The sequence below is a fragment of the Microtus ochrogaster genome, chromosome X (assembly GCF_000317375.1).
Source record: "Microtus ochrogaster isolate Prairie Vole_2 chromosome X, MicOch1.0, whole genome shotgun sequence".
Classification (NCBI taxonomy): domain Eukaryota; kingdom Metazoa; phylum Chordata; class Mammalia; order Rodentia; family Cricetidae; genus Microtus; species Microtus ochrogaster.
The window spans coordinates 49854941-49880603 of NC_022026.1; the positions used below are offsets into that span (position 1 = coordinate 49854941).

The 25663-nt window shown below is 42.4% G+C and overlaps 1 protein-coding gene across 12 annotated transcripts in view; it reads right to left on the reverse strand.

Moving 5' to 3' along the window:
- Positions 1 to 25663, reverse strand: part of Sh3kbp1 (SH3 domain containing kinase binding protein 1) — a 337374-nt gene that overhangs the window by 146700 nt on the left and 165011 nt on the right. For 5 of the 12 annotated variants that reach the window (XM_026784803.1, XM_026784804.1, XM_026784806.1 and 2 more), the window contains 4 exons: positions 21815 to 21918; positions 10270 to 10399; positions 9666 to 9722; positions 1723 to 1797 (listed from right to left, as the gene is read on the reverse strand). In XM_026784803.1, the coding sequence (XP_026640604.1) occupies positions 1723 to 1797; positions 9666 to 9722; positions 10270 to 10399; positions 21815 to 21918 (366 nt within the window). The remainder of the gene's footprint in view (positions 1 to 1722; positions 1798 to 9665; positions 9723 to 10269; positions 10400 to 21814; positions 21919 to 25663) is intronic. The other 7 variants (XM_026784808.1, XM_026784807.1, XM_026784802.1 and 4 more) reach the window with 2 other exon arrangements.

Here is a 25663-nt window from a genome sequence, read left to right on the forward strand (position 1 = left end):
CCTCCACCTCCACCTCCTCCACCTCCACCTCCTCCACCTCCAGCACCTCCACCTCCTCCACCTCCAGCACCTCCACCTCCTCCACCTCCACCAGAAGGCAGCAGGACAAATGGGGCAGAGAGTATCTATCTGATTTAGTTCTTCAGAAAGAGGAATTCGGGGGGGGGGGTTCTTCTGTAGCTCACCCTTAGCTACAGCTATAACCTGGTCTTCACTGCCACCCTAATTTCAGCAAGTTTCCGCTTGTAGGCATTTGCAGCCTTCAGGCTCATCTTAATAACTTCATATTAGTACTTGTAAGAAAAAGTCTATTATACAGGGAATAGCGGCACAGTCATTCAGCCACACAAGCATGGCCTGGGAAGGAAACACACGGCAGATTTTTCTTCCAGAAATTCTGGCAGCCTGATTCTATAATTTTTGAGAATGTAAATTATACAGCTAAATGTTTGCATTGATGCAATAACTCAAAAATCTAGTTCTTTTCCTTGGAAGGAAAGAAAGGTGACTTTATTTTCATGTGTGTTAGGTATTCCTTCTTTTGGTTACTTGTGACTATCATGGGTATCTTCTTATCATATTCATATTCCGAATGCTAGATGGCACTCTCAGGCAGCTCCACCTACCGAGTGGAATGTAGGCCAGGGCCATTTTAGGAAGGGCACGTTATTGGTCCATGAAGAGGTAGTGTAAAAAGGTATGAGGGTTTAGAAATGACTTCAGCATTTCGACTTTATGCACTGGTGTGATGATTTCCAGATACCTGGTCAGGCCAGGGCATGGAGATGAACAAGGTCAGATCTCCCCACTGAACACAAGGAGCACACTGCAGGCTAAGTCATATGCATTTTGCACTTGTTTAGAGTGGAACAGAAAGAAAAATACCCTCACTTCAAGCATTTAAGGGCAGTTCTGGTGCTCCTGTCTGAACCTCTTTCATCACATGTATGTATATAGTTCATGGATATGAATATATGTGCACCACAGTGAATATTCTTCCCTCCCAATGCAAACAGAGCAAAGCCTCCTCAGATTTGCTTCTGCTAGTCCCATGGCTGTCCACTGTGGTACAATTCACCCTAGCTTCAGCACCCATCAGTTCCTGATTGTTTTAATTTGACACCTCCATGTGTAGTGCTTGGGATGTAACAAGAACTGTTCTACGGGCATCATGAAATTAATTCATACATCTTATTTCTTCAGCATTTGGCAGCCTTATTTTACAACACAAAAGGCTGCCCATGGGTCCTGCCAAAAGAAGTCTGCCGTGTGGTGATTAGCTGGATGAGCAAAGCAACCCACTGTATCTGGCATGGACTTCCATGCCAAAATTTTCTTTCTTTGAACCACACAAATGACGAATGACCCATTTGGAAAAAGCAGTAGCTAGGTGAGGTTGATGTCTCCACCAGAAGCCATCTTCCACTGCCATGACAAAAGCTACTGCTTCATTCTCTGCAGGCATGGTTCATGCACATATGTCGTACACATGAGAAAGGCAGAAAGCGAACAAGACAGCGCCAGGATTGGTGGGGAGAATGCTCTTGTAGCCCACACCAAGGAAATGCCACTTATTGCAGGCAAATAAGCCCATATCCTTGGCTCAGAAATTCACAGACACTTGGCATAAGCGTGGGCGGCTCAGGAAAAGCGCAGCTGCATCAAAAGCCACAGGTGCTCCGATCTTATCTTTATGATTGCCTCCTGCTTAAGGTCACTCACTGTAAAAGCGTCTGTGGCCCTCCGTCTTTCCCGGTGCAGCACGATACAGAATTGTCCCTTCAAAGGTAGTCTTTCCTGACAGTGAATGAGAGAAGAGAAGGGGGAGAGAAAAACAAGACAGGGGGCAGAGGGGAGCAAATGATGGCAAAAGAAGGAAGAAGAAGAGTCTTTAACTGAACTTGCCTTCATCCATGCAATTAATTAAAGACCATTAGGCAGAGTTTCAGAATGTTACAGAATGAGCCCAAAGTCCCCAAGTGATCACAATGGCAAGAAATAACCAGATTTGGGGCTTGCCTTTAAAATGACCGGCATGTATGTTGTGCCCAGTTAAAACTTGGAAGTCATTTCATATTTTAACTTAAAAATAGGAAAACCTCAATTAATCAGAGAGAATCCAATTCCCAGGATTATCCCATTAACTCAGTGGGCAAGCACACTCTTCTCTTTGGAGAGTATGACCTACATAAAACAGAGCTGGCCTTTCTGCCTCTGTCTTTTATACCCGGAGCCCCACATGGTAAAAGCTGATATTCAAGCCCCAGTATTCTAAACAAGGCACAGAATCCTCGGAAAATTTGTTGGGTAGGGGTGTGGCTCAGTAGCAGATTTTTCGCTAGGCACACACAAGGCACTAGGTTGGATCCCAGCATCATAACACGAGGAAATAGAAGATTTGTCACTTCTTAGCACCTTCAAGAGAGACCAGATATTAACAAACTACAGGGGACATTTTACTGGTGAGATTTGAAACCAATAGTGACACCCCTATCAACATGAGGGGATGCTTCGGTTTAGCACCAAGGATATCAGAGAAACCCTATTTCTTGAGACATCTTAATTGAGGTTTTTCTGTGTCAATAATGAGTCTGTACTTAAGCACTGAGGACATAGGACTCATCCAGCATCAAATATCATAATTTTTGATACAATATCATAGGACTGAACACATAGCTAAAGCCCAACTATCACTGGATCATAAGAGCACAGATGCATATATTGCTCCAATTTAAGTATACACATATCCACCCACCTTCCCAACACACACACACACACACACACACACACACACACAACACAGAGAATATCACAAGATGGTAAGATGATTTGAAGAGTAATCCCAATTAATAAATGTATTATTAAAAGAAAAGTTCTGTTATAGCTCAAACAGGGAGGCAGGCTTATACTCTCAGAGTAAGTTGAGAAGTGCGAAGCATAGGCAAAGCATAACAGGGAGTGTAACTGAAAGGGCAGAGAGAATTTTCTCTGGCGCCTTACAGACTCCGCCGTCAGAACAGGACCCCCTGACAGGGTCAGTTTCTAGGCCTTGTCACTCTCAATTGATGACACCAATTATAAATAGTCAGAATGCTCTAAATAGATTGTCATTCCCATGTGTTACAGAAATGGTAATATGCCCTGGTTTGGAAATCTGCCCTTTGGGTCATATGTGCTGCAGCCAATTTGAGTCAGAAGTTAGGCATTCAAGTCACTACCTATGTGTGGGCCCAAGAATAAGGTATGCATAAGCAACCTCAGCTGCCCAGGAAGCTGAGACAGGAGGGTCCTTGGAGATCAGCTCCGGCTACATATAGAGTTCCGGGCCTTGAGATGCAAAGTGACGTCATGTCTCAAAAAAATAATCACTGCCTACAGAAGAACAATCTAGGGAAGCAACAGAGTTTTGCAAACATGCTTCTTGAGGAGCTCCATGCCAAAAGCAGAGCAAGTTAGCAGCTAAGTTTTATTTGAACAAATTTTCCCCGACTTAACTTCCAGGAGGTCACCATTACTCCTAAAGCGCAGCTGCTGGTGTGAGAACAGGCCTTCTACAAATGAATAGCTGCAGTCTTCGCAGTGGCAGCAAGGAGGAGGAATAAGAGAAAAAAAGTCAACATTCCAGCGATGCTCCCGAGTCCAGCCGGGCTTGCATGTGCTCTGCCGGAGGAGCTGAAAATCCCAGTGGCTGACAGGCCATTGTCCTGCTGTGTGCACTGTCACTCAGGCCACTCTGCAAAGTCCCCCTGCCCACCGGCAGCAAGGCAATCAGAGAGGTAACCTGGGCTAGGCTAGGGGAAGGATGCATAGGTGCTCTTATTTGAGTCAGGAGCGAAAGAGACAGGCAATCAGAAAGCTTATGCATATGAGCAATGTTTATCTTGCTGGGGGGAATATTTTACTTAGACCATTAAATATAAGGGTTTTTTGTTGTTGCTTTTATAGGCAGGGTTACTCTGTGTAGCCTTGGTTGTCCTGAAACTCACTCTGTAGACCAGGCTGGCCTCAAACTCACAGAGATCCACCTGTCTTTGCCTCTCTAGTGCTGGGATTAAAGGCGTGAGTCACCATATCAGAAGGGAAGAGTTTTAAAATTCAGACACAAAACTCTATGTGTATGTCAGCACCTAACTCTTCCTGAAACTCCATTTTATCTACTGGTTAACTGCTATTCATTGTCAATAGAACACAAACACAAACCCAATATCACTAAATACTAAAAATGAAAAGTGTCTGGTGAAACTGCCTTTAATCCCAAAAATTCTATCTCTCAGAAGAATATGGGAAACAATTGACAATGTTCCTATAGCTATAGGATAGTTTTTTTAGGGGTGGGCTCATGTATTTCAGGCTGGCCTTTATCTATGTAGCTAAGGACAACCTTGAAATTATGATACTCCTGCACTCACCTTCCCCAAACACTGTGATTATAATTTTGTGCCAACATGCCTAGCTTATTCAGGTACTAGGGATCAAATCCAGGGTTTTGTGCATGCTTGGCAAACATTCTAAAAACTCAGTTATATCTCCGGCCCAAGGACTTTTAAAAAGTAATTATTATAGTTTTAAAACAATTATTTGAAATTAAGTAGTATCAAAACTGTTAAAATGGAAAATTCACATATATTTTAAATATGAGGCAAAATATAAACTGAAATTGGATCAGAATCACATGTAATTGTTTTTTGGTCACTAAGTCAAAATAAATCCCAGAGCCAGGAAAATGTGTGATTATAATATTTGCCAATTAGCTCTATTTCACTCTATTTAGTGATTGGGAACAAATGCACAATTATAGATAAAAAGACAATTTAATCAACATGTATGATTGGGGTAAGAATGACCTCAGCTTTAGTCAGGTTTGAAATTCACCAGCTACTGGGTGAGAAGTTGACCTGCTTGTGTGGTGGAGCTGATGGTAGAATATGTGCAGGAAGCTGGCATGCCATTCTGGTCTCCTAACTCAAGCCAGGCCACAGCTGAAGTGGAATTACTTTGTATATACGTGTTGTCATCTGGTACCAGGCCAAAGAAGCACACCATGACTGACCACACCTGCTATCTTAGGACTTTGCACTCTTGAGGCATAGGTTTCTATGTTCTGTTTCAGAACAACGGAATTTACTAAAAGCCTTTTCTGTGTGTTTATTTATGTGATGTGAGAAAGTCCATTTCAGTCGTTAAAAAAATGTTTGTTGGGTTCCACTCTGTAAGCCCTTTCTGATCACTTCTTACTGATAATCAATGACAGCTGAGTCCAAAAGGAAGACTGGACCTCATGACCCTCCGAGTAGAGCATCAAGGACCACCTAAGAAAATGTGAAACACATACACACACAATCTTAATCTACTCATCCCTAGATCTAATGATCAATCTCCTGAATAACAAAAGAGAAATGAAACTATCACAAGCCAGACAATGAGGAACTAATGGACAAAGAGCTCAGCTTCTTTAGAAATAGATTGTACAGAAGGAGGCCCTATGATGGAGAAAGTGATAGATTCAGAGAAATTTAAAACATGTCAACCCATCACTGCGTATGTGCCTTATTTGGATCCAGATTCATGTCAACAAATTCCATACAAAAAAAGGTTAGTAGAGGATAGTGAACATGGAGTACATGCTGAATTATTTAAGGAATCGCTGCAATTTTGTGTGCATGTGGTAATGGTACTTTAAGAAACCCTTTTATTGATAAATATTAAAATATTTATGGGTGGAATTATCTAATGTCAAGGAGTTTCTTTAAGATAAAATAGAGCAGGAATATGTAGGGACATAATGTCAACAAATTAGCCATAGGCTGAGAACTGATCAACTGACCAGCAGGTACAAAGGAATTTTTTTGCATTATTCATATTTTACCTATGTTTAAAATCATTGATAACTAAGGATTTTAAAAAATTTTTTTTTGAAAAAATACATCTAAAGTGTTACAAGCTCTAAGTATGGTAAAAAAATGTTTTCAAATATAAATATGCAAAAAGTTCTGCTACTACTCAACTATGGACCAATCCATATGACTGTTAAAATTGTCCTTGGCAGGGAGGCAGAGGCAGGCGGATCTCTGTGAGTTCGAGGCCAGCCTGGTCTACAAGAGCTAGTGCCAGGACAGGCTCCAAAGCTACAGAGAAACCCTGTCTCGAAAAACTAAAAAAAAAAAAAAATTGTCCTTGGCAGAACAAATTACCCTGAACAGGAGTTATGAACCAAATGATATATGTAAAATTGTATGAGAAACAAGTTGTAGAAATTTTTACCTGTCATTCAAGATAAAATGCTTTCCTGAAGTAATAATAGGCTAATTAAGAATGCATTAAACACCAACCATGTGGCACATAGTCAATGGCATTGCTTCTTTTATAAGGACAATGCCAATGTTTCCTCTGTCAGAGTCATTTATTAATCTACAAAACTCATAACTTCAGATATTATTTGCAAAGTATACAAATAAGAATGCATACATTCAAAGGAATGAGTGAAGCAAAGATGTACAAGAACATATTGTACACAATGCTCTCTCCATATCAGGATACAGATTTTAGCCCTCATCCTAATACCTGTCAGTACTTAAAAGAATATTTATGTGATATCATTGTAATCTCTAAAAATTACAAATACGGAACAAAGATTAGGATTTAACTTAGCTGCACAGTCATATAATTAAGCAAGGATTATAGAAAAATGGGTTGCCATTTACAAAGATTATTAAGTGGGTTGATCAAACAAAGACTCTGATAAAGTACATTTTGGCTCATAAAACACACAAAAAACCTAGATGTTATGTGTACACTAACTACATTTTGTATTATCAATTATAGGACAAAAGCAAATATGCATTTACTGTAATTATAGGCAATGTAATCACTGGGGGAACGTGGTGAAGTATACATGGGTCCTCCCCATAAAGTTCATGTTTATTTTTTTAGAAATTCCTATGAATTAATTACTTCAAAACAATAAAGTTTTTTTTTCAAAAAAAGTAAAATATATCCAATGTCCTAACACTATTCTCTGGCGAATGGGGTAGGGAGAGAATAAGCAGACCACTCTAAAATCAAAGGTCTATTTGGATAAATCCCACCAATAGAAATATTCTCTGCAGCAATGTGGTCTGGTTAGATATACATTTTAGCACAATTTTATGATGAAGCAAATCATGAGTATGGACAAGTACTGAAAACCCTACCTCAACACAGAGCAACAAAGACACTATTCTCACATCTATTCTTCTATGAATCCCTTTTTGGTCACTACAACCTACATCACCATGATACTGGCGTTATGGAATAGAAAATTGGTTGAACTATGTAAAGATGTGTTGCCTTTCTTTAACTATGTAAAGATATATTGCTTTTATTTATGCTACATTTGTTTAACTATGTAAAGATGTATTGCTGTTTTACCTTGCCTGAGTAAGGCACCTGATTGGTCTCATAAAGAACTGAATTGCCAATAGCTAGGCAACAAAGGGACCAGTCAACCAGACGTGGAGGAAACAGGAAAGCAGGATGATGTAGATGAGGTAAATGAGCCTTGCGGCAACACATAGATTAATAAAAATGGATTAATTTAGATTTTAAAAAAAGGCTAGCTAGAAATAAGCTTAAGCTAATTAATCTCTGTGTCATGATTTGGGAGCTAGTTGAGGGCCCAAAGAAAATGTCACCTAAAGACTGGCCTCTCTGCCTTTGTGCCCCATTCTTCCTCAAATGGCAGCTCCTAGGGGACTTTCCTGAGCTTCTGGGAATATGTGTGTCTCCTTTCTGCAAGGTGGCTATCTGCATCTTATTTGTCTCTGACTTTCAAGGCATCAACAAACGCCTTAGTAACTATAGGAGCTCAAAAGAGATTTGATTAATGAAGAATAAAAAAGAAAATAAAGGGGGGCTGGAAAGATGGCTCAGTGGTTAAAAGCATTGCCTGCTCTTCCAAAGGTCCTGAGTTCAATTCCCAGCAACCACATGGTGGCTCACAACCATCTGTAGTGACGTCTGGTGCCCTCTTCTGGTTGGCAGACATACAGACAGAATATTGTATACATAATAAATAAATATTTAAAAAAAGAAAAACCAAAAAAAAAAGAAAGAAAAGAAAAAGAAAAAGGAAATAAAGGAGAAGACAAAAGGGATAGATAGATACAGACAGGCAGACAGAGATATGGGAACTGATTTGCTGAACTGTATACATAGGAAGATTACAGCAAATATTGTTTTGTTTTTTATTAGAACCATCCATCCTTGTTAGCTTCTCCAGGGACCTCAAATCCCTTCAGCAATAGACAGCTGGACTGAACATGGCCACAGACACCATTAGAACTTCCCTTGTTCTGAAACAGAAGGCTAGTAATTGAGTTGATGCTACAGGTAGGTAAAAGACAGCCAAATGATTGAGATCATTCCATTCAGTCAAAACCTCAAGTGCCAAGAATTCCAGCACTGCATGCTTTGAGAGGGGAGTTCACTACAGTCACCTTTCCATGGTAATGACCTGGGATGCATTTTGGGGTACAGTTTCTTTCAATAGTTTCAAAAACTATGGGGTGTATTCCCTGAAACTCTTCACTTGTGAGAATATATAGCTAAGATAGTATGATGTTAAGACGTAAAGACTTCCCAGCGAGGTGGTCCCCAAATCTCCATCTCTGTATCAGTAAAAGAGTTACAAGGTACTTTTTAAATGCAGTCAAAATGCTACAGTGGCTATGGTAGCAAAGAGAAAACAAGTAGCAAAACACTAACTGGTCATGTCCCAAGTCTATCCTAATAGTGAGTCCTATCATTTACTGAGGACCTTCATATGTGAGGTGGTTTATATATAATATTGCTGTTGGAACTTAGACTTCATTTCTTCATGGAAGTAAAATTGTAATAACCTGATCTTGACCTCCCCCAAAAGCATATTTAGTCTACAATATTCCAGAGATACAGCATTGTTAATGTGGAACCTAGTTACCAGGCATGATTCTATTCTAATGAACAAAAGAGTGTTCCAGAGCAGCTAAAATTCTACTGTGGACTCAGGTTAGGGGGCAAAATAAACTCTCCCTGTTCTACTTATTTAGCTAGCCACAGTAGTGGAAAACCACAAGGCCCAGCTCACAGGTGAAAAGTTACCAAATACTTCAATAGCCATACCAATCCTCCATAATCTAGACTCAAGGATAGAATGAAGTCTGGAGCAGGAGGGCTCTTGAATTTTGGAAGTGGAAGGGAGGGGTCCTGCTCCAGCCACTGGGTCAACCAGCCAGTACAGTTGCTTCTATGTGTGGCAGGCTTTATGACCCAGAGCCATTGCTGAGACACCAAGCCAAAAAGGTCACCTAAGTACTTTTCTGGAGATAGCTTCAACTTCTGAATCAAACCTTTGTCCATCTATACTGCTGGGTGAATAAAGGGACACCAAGGCAATAGAAGAATACTATCTAAATTACAATTTTCCAAATGGAAAGAGACAATATTTCAGAATTGTTTTGCTAAGACTGGATTGTCCTCCTCTTTTCAGGAAGGAAAGACAGCAAGTAGCAGCACACCACTATGACACAGGTCAGTCTCCTACAACATTCATGCCCATGACCTTGGCTCAACATGGCACAAGATAGACACAGACACCCACATGGAAAGTTGGGTTAGTGACTGGGAGAACAAAGCTTCCCGGTCCTGACCTTTTGCTCCATGAGCTGGAAAGGGTAGCAGAGAAGCTGGAAGGAAACCTTCAGGCCCTGGAGAAAAACACACCTGAAGTTTGTTCTCACCATTGCAAAAGGAACCACTTTCTCATTCAAGGTGAGGCCTGGCCTCTTGACTATCTTGTCATATATTCAATGGAGCTGGCATGCATTTATCTTGAACACAGTACCTTGGCACTAATAATTTTGCTGTATTTCCCGCAAGTTCATCAGAAGATACTAGGGAATACTGATCATCTCATCTCATTAAAAGATAATTACAAAAAAAAGATAATTACAAACTCAATGGGAAATGACATTCTAGAAGTATGGGGAGGCACAGCAACATGTGCCACCCATGAGCCAGTACTACCATGGGTGAGGACTGGCACTCACTTATCCAGAGATATATAGAACCTATAGCTATAGATCACATCTATACGGTGATAAGATTACTAAATCACAGTGAGCAGGGTACTCTAGCCAACAAAATAACCCACAAGCTTTTGTCACAGGCCTCTGGCACAGAACAATCGTTCATAAGGGAGGCTAGGCTAGAGCCTCGTGGTCTCCCCCTCTCCTGTTCAGTAGACTTCCTTACTTGACTTGGACAGCTGCTCATCCTGGGAAATGCCAAGCTCATCCGACTCCCCCGACAGCTCCTTGATGAAGTTGGAAGGAAACATTCCAGTCTTGCCGTTAAGTACACCTTCCCACCATCCTTCCTCTACCTGTGTGGAGGCAAAGAGAAGAGAGGTCCGAGGTCAAGTTAGAAACAGAAAGTAGGTCACATGGCCCTTATGCAGACAGATAAGGGCGTTAGCCTGGAACCCAATATAAGTGGGAAAATGTAACACTTCATTTTCGTCAACTTCAAACTGAAGTTTGGCATTTCCTTTGGTTATTAAAATAGGTAACATACCAGTATTAGAAGGACCTGTGACTCATCATGAAATAACTCATGCATATTTTCCTATCACATCACAGATGCTGTGAGTACCTCAAAATATTATTTGTGCTACTTTAAAATGGTACAAATCATACCTGCTAGGTGGCATTTGTTATTCACTGTATTATGAAGGCATCACATATTTCTATATCAAAATTTACTTTTATTTGATGTGTACTTCACTATAGTTTGCTTTGTAATTTTATGTGTTTTGTTTTATGAAAACCACTAATAAAAAACACCTGTAAATATAACCAGGCATGGTGGCATACATCTGTAATTCCATCACTCAGATGATACAGCAAGCAAGATAATAGCACCTGTGACGGCAACCTGGGTTGCACAGCTATATCAAATGGCTGGGAATGTGGCTCCTTAGACAAATACTTGCCTAGTGTCCCCGAGGCCTAATTTCCACTCTCAGTATGCCAAACAAACAGCAGAAAGGAGGAAGAAGAGGAGCAATGAGTGGAGGAGGAAGATGAAGAAGAGAAGAGATGGAGGGTAGAAGGTTTTTCAAGAGAACCAAAACTAGACAGTTGAGAGAAAAAAAACCCTCTATTTTCAATTAAATTTTAAAAATGTAATTACAAAAAACACCTCTGAGGTAAGGGCTTGGAAGGTAGAAAGATTTTCTATGGGTTCCTCCTGGGATGTGGGGAGAACCAGAGTATCAGAGGGCAGTAAGGTTTCAGTTTTACTGTAGGAGCTAGACCGGAAAAGCAGTGAGAACACACAAGACAGGTTCCGTTTTGAGGTATGAACTGGTCTTGATCAATGAGCTAAGGGCAAGTGAAAGAAAAACTGTTGGAAGAATTTGAGATGTCCGAATATTTGGTTAGCTTCTTGGAGGAAAACTAAGGTCATTTTGAGAACAAGCAAGTATTACGCTACCAATAAGAAGTGGGGTGATAGAAAAAGGAGCTAGAGACTTTAGGATCTTTTCTATAGGTACATATTACCAATGCAAGCCAAACACAACTTAAGAACTTAAATAATTCAAACAAATAATAAAGAAAATTAAAACTCAAAACCCAGTTCAAATTCCATCCTGAAACTTAGCTGTATGAACTCATTCCTTTTTCTCCTGCCAAAATAAACCCTCTTCTCCATCTGCCTAACAGAGCTGGTTAACACATCTCAAGCGTCATATTTAATTAAGCACGACCTTTGTCTCTGTTAGAGGTGTGTGCATTATGGTCCTATGCTAGAATCTGGGGGCAGAGATTTCTATATGATATATATATATATATATGTATATATATATATATATGATAAGTACCTATTTTTTGCTGAAGGAGGTGACAATCTACCAAAAAAGGAAGGTGTGACTAAAGACTAAGGCTAGCAATCCAGGATAAATAGATGAGAAAGAGACCGTGACTCGGGGCAAATCAAACTTGTTACATGAAGATGAGCTCACCTAGAGCTGGGGTGGTAGAAGACAAATTTGAGAAAAGATAAATCAAAATTAAGGTAGGCCTTTAAGAAATTAGAAACAGTCCCTACAATTAGGGGAGATATGTTCAGGGCATTCCAGAAGGGAGAAAGAAGCTAATAAAGGGGGAATGGAGAAAACGGAAGCAGTACATTTAGGACGCTCACTAGAAAAGCATAGCATTGAGATTTGTGGAGTAGGAGGCACATTTGCATGGCCACAGAATCTTAAGAGAAGAATGCACACAACAGCATCCATGTATGGCTGTCCTGATGATTATTCAGTATCAGTTCACTGCATTTAACACAATTTCCACCGACTAGCATTTCCATGTTTCTATGCCAACTCAGTTGGTGTGTATTATTCCTTTAAGAGGGTTTTGATAGGATTAAGATGGTTGGAAGGATTCACTGTGAGTCTGCATATCAATAGTCACAGGATTTGTAGCATGGGGTCCTTGTGCTAGCTCTAAATAAAGAACCATAAAATAGCCCCTTTCCTCTCAGGAATCACAGGGCAAGAAAAAACCCAGGGCAGGACTCACGACTGAGTGGCACAATCCTAGGCTGCAAAGGGAGCTGGACCAACTCCATATCTATTCAGTTTGATGATGTCTGAAATATTCCCATTCCTACTAAGCAGCTCTAGTGTGAGACACCAGGAAAACACTCCTGACGTGTAGGATCAGCAGCTTCCTACTGGGAAAACAAAGGTATCTTCGCCCTGCCACACCCCAGATGCTAGTATCCCTGTCATTGCACAGCCTGAGAGGCCTGTGGGAAAACAGCAGAGGTATATCATTAGCCACGCAGTGAGTAGAAGTGTTGACAATAAAACCATTGCTCACCACCTGGGGGGATACTCTTCCAATTGCAGCTTCCTTGGGCACAAGGGGTATTTCTTTGTGACCCTGAGCCCTTCCTGTGGGAAAGTCTGGTACCAGAACCACTGAGAACTGTGTAATACAATTTCTTCCTATAGTCTGCTGCTTTGGTCTCAAGATTAAGCCTGGAGATAGGAGAAAAATGATCCTTATTTTCAAACTAGCTCTTTTCAGAGATTTGGTTCAATTTCCTACAAAAAGACAAGGGCACTGAAGCCCAGCCCAGAACAATGGTTTCCCCCTAGCAAACACAGTACCAATGGATTCATGCCAGGCAAATCATGAAAAGAAATTCTATCAAGTCCTGATCGCTTCCCCAAAAGGTTTTTTGTGGGGGGGGGGGAGCAGGCGCTGGGTGGGGGGAAAGGGAACAAGAGATCCTTATTTTGTTACTGCTCTTCTGAATTAGGTCCTGCAATACCAACCATGTGTGGCCATTCCAATGATGTCAATGTTTACTAAACCATTATCCTGTACTGCCTTATGATGTTGGGATATATTCATTGGTGAACAAAACAGACAAAGACCTCATCCTGGAGCTTGAGAGATGGAGCCAGACTTGAAGTGCTTGCCATGGAAACAGAAGACTCACATAAAATCAAAATGTAGCTGTGCACACCTGCAGCCCAAGAACTGGGGAGGCAGGGATAAGAGGATCTTTGGGTTTTGCTGACCAGCCTCGCTAGCTGAACTGTTGAGCTCTGGGTTCAATGAGACTCTCAATAAATAAGGTAGAAAAGTGATTAAAGAAGATACATCTGGCAACCCAGGCACACACATGTGCGCGCTCTCTCTCTCTCTCTCTCTCTCTCTCTCTCTCTCTCTCTCTCTCTCTCTCTCTCTCACACACACACACACACACACACACACACATATCCTGGAGAAATTTCTGGAACAAAAGAGGAGAACCTGCACAGCTTGCATACCTTCTGCTTAGAAATCAAGATATCCCGTATTGCTGCTTCTGTATTTGAACACCGAAAAAGAACTGTGTACCCTAGCAATAAAGTATAGACTAAATCTGGTACCAAAGGTTCACAGCTTCTGCCCACAATAAGAGAGGGAGTAGATGCCCACCTTATCCCCATGCCCACCCAATCCCAGCTCATCATCAGTCTTCTGTAAGCTTCTGGAATTAGGCTGAAAACAAACCCTAGCTGTGCCTTTCTGTGACCAAAGTGACTTACTTAATTTAAGGACCCATGATTGCCCCTAAAGCAAACCCTACTAATGGCTCATAGCTGGGACAAGGCAGTTTCCAAGTAGTGCTGTTTGGAAAAGGCTGCGTACAGACAGTTTCCATTCCAGCACAACTTCCATGTCTTTACAAGGAATAGCCTTTATATAGGTTCCAGGCTTAAGGAAGTAATTTCTCTATCGTATCCCTATTGGAAGCTGAGGAAACAGCAGAGTCAATTTCAACTCCCAGGCACCAGCCAGCCGTGCAGACATCATCTACATCTGTGAAGCAGGGAAGATGCCCGGGAATGGAAAGATGAAACGCTTTGAACAAGTCCTGTGTGAGTGTTTGGTAGGACGCATCACCCCAGCTCCCTAACACCCCTTTATACAAAAAGTCTGGAATATTTAGTCAGAGGCCTCATCCCAGCCCCCTGGTATCCATCTCTGGAATACTGGGCAGAAAACTCCATTTCAAGCCCCTTCCTCTGGGGGTTACCGTAGTCCAAACTCCACCTCTAAGAATGCCCACCAAATGGTGACCCCTCTGCAGGGAGGGTCAAGAAAGCCTGCCAAATGATAACCCCTCCTCAGGGAAGGTCAGGACCACTCCCACGGGCTATTTAAACTGCCCCCCTCCGTGAATGAACATCTATCTCTTCAGCCCTCCTGCAGCTTTTACATCGGTGTCTTTTCATTGCATTCCCAGCATCTGCTTCATATACTCCACACTCATCCCAAACACATGCGCACGGGTGGCCTCTTCTTCACCCCCATGTGGGTTTCCTGCTTTCGCCTCCTTGCTCATTTGTCAAGTCCATCATCCGTCCCCCCTTTTAGATTCGTAGCTTCTTGTGGTGCTCTCCACAACTTCTGAGGCTGTTTCAGTGTGCACATTCTGATCAATAAATCTCCGAGTCTCTATAAATACGGCCTCTCGCATGGTGAAAGCATTTAAATATTTGGGAAGTTTCATAGTTATCCATGTCTGCCATAAATATATCTGAACTCACTTTCAGTTGTGACCTGTACTGTATGCTGATGATTCAAATATAACTACTTTTCTTCACTTGAGGCTGTTGTTACTTGAGATCGGGTCTCATTGAGCTTAGGATGGCCTCAAACTTACTGCTGTAGCTAATGAGGACCTCAAATAACTGATCCCCCTACCTCCGCCCAGATGTTGGAATTATAGACATACATCACTACACTCAGCTTACTGTCTCTTCTAAACATGGCATCCCTACCCATAGTATGAATGCTCCAGGACCTGGACCCACTAGGAAAATAGATGTGTTCCCCACTAAATTAAACAGAGACAACTGTAGAACAGCTGGAGTTATTTAGATGATCAAACTCCAATACCAGGATTTTTGTATTATATGTAGCCTTTTAAAATAAGAAATGGAAGTGCTTCTTAAGTAATGGTGGGGAATGGGGGCATGTTTGGATTGCCGATTGACCTATCAGCTTTTGTTTTGTTTTATTTTTGTTTGTTTGTTTGTTTTTGGAGACAGCACAGTTTCTCTGGGTAGCAGCCTTGGCTGTCCTGGAACTTGCTTTATAGATCAGGCTGGCCTTGAACTCACAGAGATCTGCTTGCCTCTGCCTCCCAAGAGTGCTGGGATTAAAGATGTGAGCCACCACCAATTTGGCCCAGTTAGCTTTTAATGAACTTCACCAAATTTTAGTATATGTGCTGAGAAAGAGAACACTGAACTTGACTTCTCTTGAGCAAGAGTGAAAGGAGGAGGAAGCAGCCATCCACCCACGCAGAGGTTTATCTGGCTGAGCGAAGGTTTAAAGCATTTCAAGAGCCTGCTTAGCTCGAGATGAGCGGCTCCAATCTCCTTCTATGGGCATAAGAAGAGGAAGGCAGACAGTTCTGGAGCATGCAAGTTAGCATCTTTGCAAACCGCAAAGCTAGTGTAGGCTCTAATTCTGAGTCTGCAGCCCTCATTCACCAGCCGGCCTGACCGGCGAGCTCTGAGAGATGTCTCCTGAATTAATCACAAAAAAGCATACGAAAAGAAAAATTTCCGCACATTGCCACTGCGGAAGATATCAGATCAGCCTCAGCTAACACAGGAAAAAAAAAGAAAAGAAAACTCCTTCTTTAGACTCCAGATGACACAGATAGAAAAACAAAACAAAATAAAACCAAACAGAAGCTGCAAGGCAGTCTTCAAGAACAAAAGGGGAAAACTCCAAGGGACCACAGAGTCTGCGCCCAGAAACTCTGTCCCCACACCATATGTATTGTCTGTCATGAGAACTCCACTAGCATTTCTCTGTCTTCTCCACTCTGGACCAGAATGACCCAAGTGAGTATTCATAATGACTTATTTAAAAATCGAAGGAAAAACATCCATCCACCCAGGAATTTACAGCTTGCCATTCTCCTTCCACACTGCCAGCTTGATTCAAGGTTTCGGTGATGGCTTTTCCTATGGCTGAACTGCCTGCTCTCCAGACAAGAGGTGGAAGTGGGGTGGAGGCTCTCCAGCACAAGCTCCGCTTTGTCCACTCAGGGGTTGCTTGCTGTCTTCTTTCACCAGGGCTGAGGGCTGCAGGCTGGTAGTCAATTTCTGCCAGACAAGTGAACTGTTATTTCTCCTACCAGGGGCCCAAGATTGTTTCTTCCCAAACCTTTTAGGCCTTCCAGGGGCGTGTGCTTGGTTGCATAGTGCAAAAGCAGGTGTGTGAAGAGAAAGGCAGTGCTAGGAAAGGAAGAAGGTAAGGATTTGAAGGGTGAAAAAAAGAATAGCTGCCAACCTGAAAAGAATGGGGGTGGCGAGCCTCAGAACTTCAGAAGGATAGTGTACTGTAATGGCTTCATTTACATTGCTACTGACCCACTTTTTTAAAAAGTGCAAAATCAGAAAGAGACACAGGATCCACAGCAAGGAACTCAAACCAGCAACAAATACTCAGGGAAAAATCCTTGGATACACACACACACACGAATACAATAAATATTGGATGTAGGCCTAACCCTATATTATGACAATGTTGAAAATGAACATAGATTGTGATATTTTAAGTTAGTATTAGATATTAAGATACATATATAATTTTTAAAATTCTGTGACTCAATTGTTTTCTAAAAACTACCATACACAGTCAAAATCCTAAGAGCTGTATGTCAGGGACTAAAAAATAGGTTGCATTTTTATGTGAACAACTCTAATACTAGCAATCAATAAAGAGGCAATTATAATATTTATAGATACAGTTATGCTGTACTCTCACAGTTTTATTTTATTTATTTATGCATATGGGTGTTTTGTCTGCATGTATGTCTATGTACTATGTGCATGCCTAGTGCCCCTGGGGGCCAGAAAAGGACACTGGATCCTCTGGGACGGGAGTTATGAATGATTGTCAGACACCATGCAGATGCTGGAAATTGAACCCAGGTCCTCTGGAAGGAAGAGCAGCCAGTACCTTTGACCACTGAGTTACCTCTCCAGCTCTAATATGTTGCAGTTCATTAAGACATTGCTTGTTTCAACAGTATCACAAAGCTTTAATTGCTTCCTAACCTTCATCTGTCCCTAGGACTTAAAGGATTTTGTTTACTTGGGATATTTTTTTTCAGGCCTAGTACCTTCCTAATGCTGTGACGCTTTAATACAATTCCTCATGTTGTGGTGACCCTCAAGCATAAAATTATTTTGTTGTTACCTCATCATGTAACTTTGCTACAGTTATGAATCGTGATGTAAATATCTGATATGCAGGATATCTGATATGTGACCCCAAAGGGGCCGGGGCCCACAGGCTGAGACCTGCTGCTCTAGGGGAGGAGAAGAGACTGCCCATAAGCACATATACAACATTCGTCTCTCAAGGACAGATATTTATACACTGCTAATGACAAAACACCTGGGAGATCAGCTGAAACAGGAGAGAAGTCTTGGTACAATTTTGAAATTATAGATTAAAAGGTTAACCTTTAGACTCCGTGGCTTTCTTTCTCCCTTTTCCTGGTGAAGCAAACTACAAATGCAGCCTAGAATCCAGCTGGAAATGAGCAAAACAGAATCTGGAATTGCAGGGGATGGCCAATGGCTTGTGTCCTTTAGGCGAGTCTAGTCCCAAGTGCAGCAATTGCTCCTCGAGACAACCCGTGGCCCCCTTCCCTCGCAGCTGACAAGCAGAAGTATATAGTATTTCTTAGAAATGTATCGATCATGTTTCTTGTGTTCTTAAAGCATCATTATGCCAGTAAAGGAAAAAGCATCTTCTTTGACAAGACCATTTTCAATCTTGGATCACATGTATATAGATCTATTTCACATGATTATATCCTAGTGTGTGCAATTTTCTGTTCGAATCTGTCCGTTTATTTTGCAACAAGCTGTTTTAGAGTTCCATTTATTCACTTAGTTATTCAGCAAGCATTTATTAAGGTACACATTAGGATTCAGGCACTATTCCAGGTACCACAAATACAGAGACAGATAAAAGCCAGGTCTCTGCCATTGAAAACTCTCAGCTAAGAGGAATATAACCAATAATTATAATGCAAAACATCATAATAAATTAATATTTAAAGGGCTCTGTGTGAACCCTCTTAATGACTTCATGTCTTCTAGTTAGATAAAACAATTTAATTCCTTTTCTTGATTATTTTTCATTATTACAAGCAATGCTACAACCAACACATTTTTTCTGTGTACATTTTTGTTAACCATTTTCTGCAGATAAATTTTTAGAAATGAAATCAGAGTCATACTTTATTCATATTTTATAGCTATTGATAGTCCTTCATGTAAGTATCATACAGTTAAACAAATTCACCAGTTACCCTAGGCATTGCCAATCATCTGACCAGTAGATTTTTCTTTGATTTTAATCAGCTGAAACCTACTAACTGTTCTCTTAATTTACACTTCTTTAATAAATAGCAAGGTGGGAGATTTTCACATAGCTAATTTTTTTTCTCCAGGGACAGACATGGTACTATATGCCTGAAACCCAGCACTCAGAAGACCGAGGCAGTAGGAACCCAAGCTCAAAGCCAGCTTGGATCTACCTAGTGAATCCCTGTCTCAAACCAACAACAAAAATGAAAATACTATTCTCCATTATGGGGTTCGTATTTATGGCAAATCCAAGTGTCATCGGGCACTGTTCTAACGGCTTCCTCATATTTTTTATTTGTTTGTTTTCTGAGATAGGGTTTCATTATATAGCTCGGGTGGTCTGAACTCAAGAGATCCTGCTTCTTCTGCCTCTAGAGTGCTGGGATTAAAGCACATACCACCTTACCTGGCACCTTAATAAGCTTTCCGATGTGATTTCTATATTTTATAACTTACTGTAATTTTTCCTCTTTTTTGTTCTCTTTGTTTAATTACCTCGAATCATACACCAATAATTTAACATTTTATTGGACACAACTATTTTTTACTGTAGAATTTCTTCTATAGGAGTCATCTTTTTTTGCTTCATTCTTTTTTAATTAATTAATTAATTTATTTATTTATTAAAGATTTCTGCCTCCTCCCTGCCACAGCCTCCCATTTCTCTCCCCCTCCCCCAATCAAGTCCCCCTCCCTCGTCAGCCTGAAGAGCAATCAGGGTTCCCTGCCCTGTGGGAAGTCCAAGGACCACCCACCTCCATCCAAGTCTAGTAAGGTGAGCATCCAAACTGCCTAGGCTCCCACAAAGCCCATCGCAAAATTGACGTTCTGCTCAGTCTCCATTTCTTACTCACGTAATTTCAATAAATATTTCCTATGTGCCCTGCCTGACATCAGTAACATATTAGCACAGATCATCTGAAACTTAGAAACAACGGGAGTTAAAGCACATTCTCCCAGGGCCACGTTAGGAACCCCATTAACTGCTTCCCTAGAGACACATATATTTGTTTGACAAGTGAGAAAACAAAAGCAATTCGAGTGATCCTTATCAGGTTGCAATAAAAACAAACAGACTAGCAGAGATGCAAGTGATCTGTTCTCTGGAAAAGATAACCCCAAAGTCTCCATTTCATTGCTGCACTGCTCACTATAGGCTTTGGAATCCAAGTCGGCCATCTTCATCAAGTTCCTCATCCCTCTCATCTTTCTCAAACCTTTGTTCTTCCAGCGCTCTCTCGGAGCCAGCCTTCCCACCTTACAGATCTCTTCCTGGTGCGCTAAAGCCAGGTTAGGTGTCAGTGAGCCTTCAAACCTGACTTCTGCCCACGTGACAGCTCACTTCCAGACTCCTCTACTTTCTATAAACCATGAGCTTCTGTAAAGTCAACTGATGTCCAGGAAATACAAGCAAGTGGAAAACTTAATTCTTTTTATATAGAGAGCCAAATGTTGAACCAGAATGATGAGGTCCTAAGTCCAAGGCACAAGATGCTCAAAGCCTGAGGGAGTAGAGCCCAAGCAGCCCACACACTATCTCCAGGAACATTTTACCATAAGGCTCGTTTTGGATAGATAGGATCAAACACTCAGGAGAAAATGGCACAGGAGACTGAGGGTGTCCCCAGTCAATGGATCTGTCTTGCCCCTTAGCCCTGCCTCTGCCAGAATATCTTGAAGGTCTTTGCTCATCTACACCATAAAGTGATCAGGATGATAAAGTGGGTTGGTGTGAAGAACCTCATCACAGCGCTAGGAACGGAGCTCCTATGTGACAAGGCCTAGGGTTTCCCACCAGAACAACAACAAAGAAAGCACTGTAGGGAGCGATGAAGTCCTGAGTGAACGTGTAGTGTTGCCATAAACACGGCCCTATCAAAGACCCCAATGCCTCAGACTCATGGAAGTAAAAAAAAAAAAAAAATCTTCCCTAGCTATGGCTCATAGAAATGACAAAGTCTTCTCTGGTGGATAGCAAATGCTGACAGTGGGTGCAGAAAATGTCCACTGTAGCGTTCTTCCCCAGGTCCCATGTTTAGGCCTGATGGCTGCTCCCCTACAAACTGCGCCCACTGAGATTTGCTAAACCCGTCTTCTTGATCAGTTCTATAAATATCCCTGTCTCCTCCTCTGCCTGTATGTGATGACCCCCTCCCCCTTGTTAAGCTCTATGCAATAACCCGCTTTTCTGGTCAATTCTGTATAATAAATACACTGAGTTTTGGGTTTTCTTTGTTTTTTGGGGGTGGGATGGGGTGAATGCATCTCCATTAAAGAGCTCAGTCCACTGAATCTGAGATTTTCTAGGAGTCCTTGTGGTTTATCCTTTCTTCATCCCCTTGCCACCCCTAGTCAGGGTTACAGGAACAAAACAAAGCAAAACAAAAACCTTATTTCTGATACCTGTCACATACTTGGTCTAATAAATGTCACATGCCACTTTCATTCTCTCTGAATCCATTGTTCTCCACAATGAAAACTGAACCCCTGCTCTAGAGGTGGATCCATCCATTCAGGGTCCATCAATAACTAGAAGACAGGAATGCTGACGACACAGCACTGAAATTTCAAAGGGTCTCAGTGTTATGTTACAAGAGCAATGGCTTCAGATGGCCCCACATACGACCCCAATCTGGCCTACAGGAATTCCCCTGCCAAAACCAATTTGCCTTGGAGACTCAACTAGATGGTCTCTAGAGTCTCTTGGAGTTTGAACATCCATTGCCAAGGCCAATGGGCCTGCACCTGCGCAGCAAAGACTCTTCATGACTGGGTGCACAGGTTGGGCTGACAGCCCCATGGAGGCAACAGTGTCAACTTGCTTACCTCCCCTACAACCTCTATGATGTCTCCAACTTTTAGCTCCAGCTCGTCGTCATTCTGGGGTAGGTAGCTGAACGCCACCTGGCATCGGCGTCTCCGTCGCTCTCCTGGATAGGAAAAGCAAGATATTTAGATATGGTTCTTCTCCCATAGGCCACACTAAGGTTTTAAAGAGAGGCTTCCTAGGCATGCAGGCAAAGTAAGCCGATTTGTCTCAAATGTGCTTTCCGGGGCATCACTAGAGGCATAGCAGCCCTGGTCTCTTAGAGAGGCGCTAGAAAGCAGAGCAATGCTTCTTGGTGCTTTGAAAAGCTGCTGGGTCAGAAGCCCATGGACATGAGAAACTGATCCATTGGTACAGAAGGCAAAAAGCCTACCCCGGAGCACTGGAGCACAGTGTTGCCTTAGATGCACTTCCTTAGATGGTGGCCCTTTCTATTTGTTGCTGTTGATTTGATATGAAAGCTGATGTGATCTGCTAAAGAAATAAGAACGGTCTACTTCTGATGCTAGCAAGGCAAAGAGCACTTCCCCCAAGTGTGCAAAGTAAATGAGAAAGTGTCCTGGCCTTTCTCTTACTAATGTTACCCTTTCAACACACTGAACCTCAGGCCTGATAACCCAAAGCCAATTTGATTTCTGCTATTCTTGGTACCATTTCAAAAGTCCCATGGGGTTCAACATAGCCATTTGCGCCCCAGGGGATGCATTAGCAAGATTCCTGGCTGTCTCCACAGAACATACCCAGGCAAGGCAAGGTTAAAAGTCAGAGCCATACTTCACTTAGAGGACAGTTAGGGTGACACCATGACATTTACACAATGGGTCCCACCAGGAAGCCTCAGACTTGAAGCTGGTACAAATATAAATGCTACTGTTTACAGAACATTCATACTGCCTATGTGCATCGTGGGCATAAAAACCATGCATGCGGGATGGCATGCAGCAGGAGTGGTAGGAGCCAGGGAGAGGTATATGACGGCTAAGAACTGAGATAGGCATGGCTCATAGCTGACCACCTCACACCATCCCTTCATGCCAGTGCATGGCCTAGAAAATCAACAGGATCACGACTTCAAAGAAGGGCATTTAGAAAGGCCGGCATTATTTCTGGGTACTGCCTTTGGAGACTCTTTTTCTTTTCTAAGCTTTTCCTTGAAAAGGAAGTCCCTGTAGGGGTACATTAGCCCTACCCCCAGCATGACATCACACAAAAGGGAAGGTGTTGGAACTACATCTGTGGGCTCCCTGATCAATATTTTTCAAAAGCCCGTGACCTAGTTCTCGCTTTCGTTTTTCTCTGTGTGTACCTCCCTAAGGAAGAACAGGCTTGACTACAAAGAGGAGGGCAGAAGTTCAGAATCAATATCTTGTCTAATCACATCTTCAGCTACTACACTAAAGATCTCCACTTTTTGCGCAAAGTCACAAGTTACTGAATCTTATTCAGAACAGACTCAGAGCTCCCAGGCACATTCTAGTCTAGCAATGTGTCCTGTCAGCTGACTTAACAGAGTCACACAACCTTGTAAGGAGGGCCTGGCTCGGCATGGGCCAGAGGACCCGCTGTGGCCTGGCTCGGCATGGGCCAGAGGACCCGCTGTGGCCTGGCTCGGCAGGGGCCAGAGGACGCGCTGTGGCCTGGCTCGGCAGGGGCCAGAGGACGCGCTGTGGCCTGGCTTGGCATGGGCCAGAGGACCCGCTGTGGCCTGGCTCGGCATGGGCCAGAGGACGCGCTGTGGCCTGGCTCGGCATGGGCCAGAGGAATCCCACTGCATATTGCTTCTCTGAAGACCAAGGCTAGAAGACTGACATTCGGTGCAACACATGCTGTCCCGAAGCTGGACATGAAGGGACACATCTGTAATCCCAGAGCCCAGAGGACTGAGACAGGAGGATCCTAAGTTTCAAGTCAATGTAGGCTATTAAGTAAGATTCTATTTCCAACACAAAACCAAAAAAACTACCACTACTGCTCTATAGCTCCCAACAATACAGAAGAGAAAGCAAATTCTGGGCGTTGTAAAAGATACATAGTTCTCATTCTAGCAAAGAAAATCTGAGCAACAAGGCAATCATGGTTGTCCTCTCCTGCCCCCTGCCCCATATACGTTCCTTAAGATGAAATTCTATGAGCTTATAAGTTTTCATTTTCTAATTTTTCTTACATTTTACTTCATCACAGGGGCTGGAAGAATTATACATGCGCCACAGTGTGCACACGAGGGTCAGAAAGCTACTTGTGGAGGTGAGTTCTCTCCTTCCACCATGTGGATCCCGAGCACTGAACTCAGGCCATCAGCTTGGGGGCAGGTGCCTTTATGTACCGAGCCATCTCACCTCCATTATCTAATTTTAGGCTAAAATGAACTCCCAAGACACAACTCTAAGCACGATACAAAATAACAAATGTCTGAAAACTGATAGAACCACAGAAACCACCAACTACAGACCAAGATGACTTAGTGCTGATAGCCTCAGAGGGTTCTAGCCGAAGTCAGGAAATTTAGATTATATGTAAGATGAAGTAGCGAAGTGGAACACTGTGCGCAGAAAGGCTTAAGCATGGAGATGTGCCGAGCAGGGCGGAACTTAGGGGAGGAGGGGGAAGGCTAATCCAAATGAAGAGGGTATCTTGGGTCATTGAAACCTTACCACTCAGAACCCAACTTAAAAAAATGAGTGGAAGGATAGTAAAACACATGCGAAATGAGAGAAAAGGGGGGATCCTGAGGGTTAAAGGGCTAATCAGGGATGGGAAGGAGGAACAGGAGAGAGGAAGTGGTACTGGCTTGTTAAATCAAAACTAAGAATCTATGAGAAAGACTTATGAAAATACACTAGTTAATGAACAAGTTTCAAAATACACATTTGTTGTATTTTTGTCCTGCATGGGTAGAAGACATGGCTTATCAAATGAAAGTCACAGTACAAGACATGGGATACCTACACATAAGTTATTGGTCAGGGAGGCCCCCAAATCCCCAGAACAATACAGACTAGTGTCTTTGCCCTTAATTATCCTCCATAACTAGGTGGTTAGACCCTTACTGCTGAGGGAACCACCTACTAGCTGCAGATCATAAACAAAATCAGTCTCACCAAGGAGAAAACTTGAGTTGACTAGCTTTCACAGTGCCAGGAGGTGTTATGCAGGCTGCTGGGGGGAAAGGCATGGGTGCTCTTACCCCGTGCTGGACTCTGCATATTGTGATGCTGACCTACCAGGAGAGACATGTCCACCAGAATGATAGCAGCATGGCTGTTATGAGAAAGCACAGCAAAGCCCCTGCTTTCTGACTGTATTTGAGGCCTGCTCCACAGGAGGAATTACATACCTGGGGAAGTCATAGGCTCTGCAGTAGAGCCTGCTGTCTTTCTAAAGACTTGGGTTATATGCATAGCTCTCCGTTGCACTAAAGCTTGGTCAAGCCAGCCGGAATTCCACCTTGGATGATCTGCAGGCACCAAGACTTACTTAGGAGCTACCGCCAATGAATGATGGGGGAGGGAGGGTCATTATCTTTTGAGAGTATGGCTATGGGTAGGTTTCCCATTCCCCAGTGGAATGTCCCCAACAGACATGCAATATGAGAAGCACTAACTGAACTTAGTGCATTGACATGAATTTGGGAGAGGGGTTGGGGGGGCATGGAGAGTTGGAGGCAGGAAATGGGAGGGCAGATATGATTAGATCTCACTAAATTTTCAAAAAATTAAACTTATATTTAAATAAGGCTCTAAGATTAATAATACTTGCCACTCTTGCAGAGAACTTGGGTTCAGTTCACAGGACCCACATAGGGTGGCTCATGACCCCCCTGTAAAGTCAAGTCTAGGGGCCCCAACATC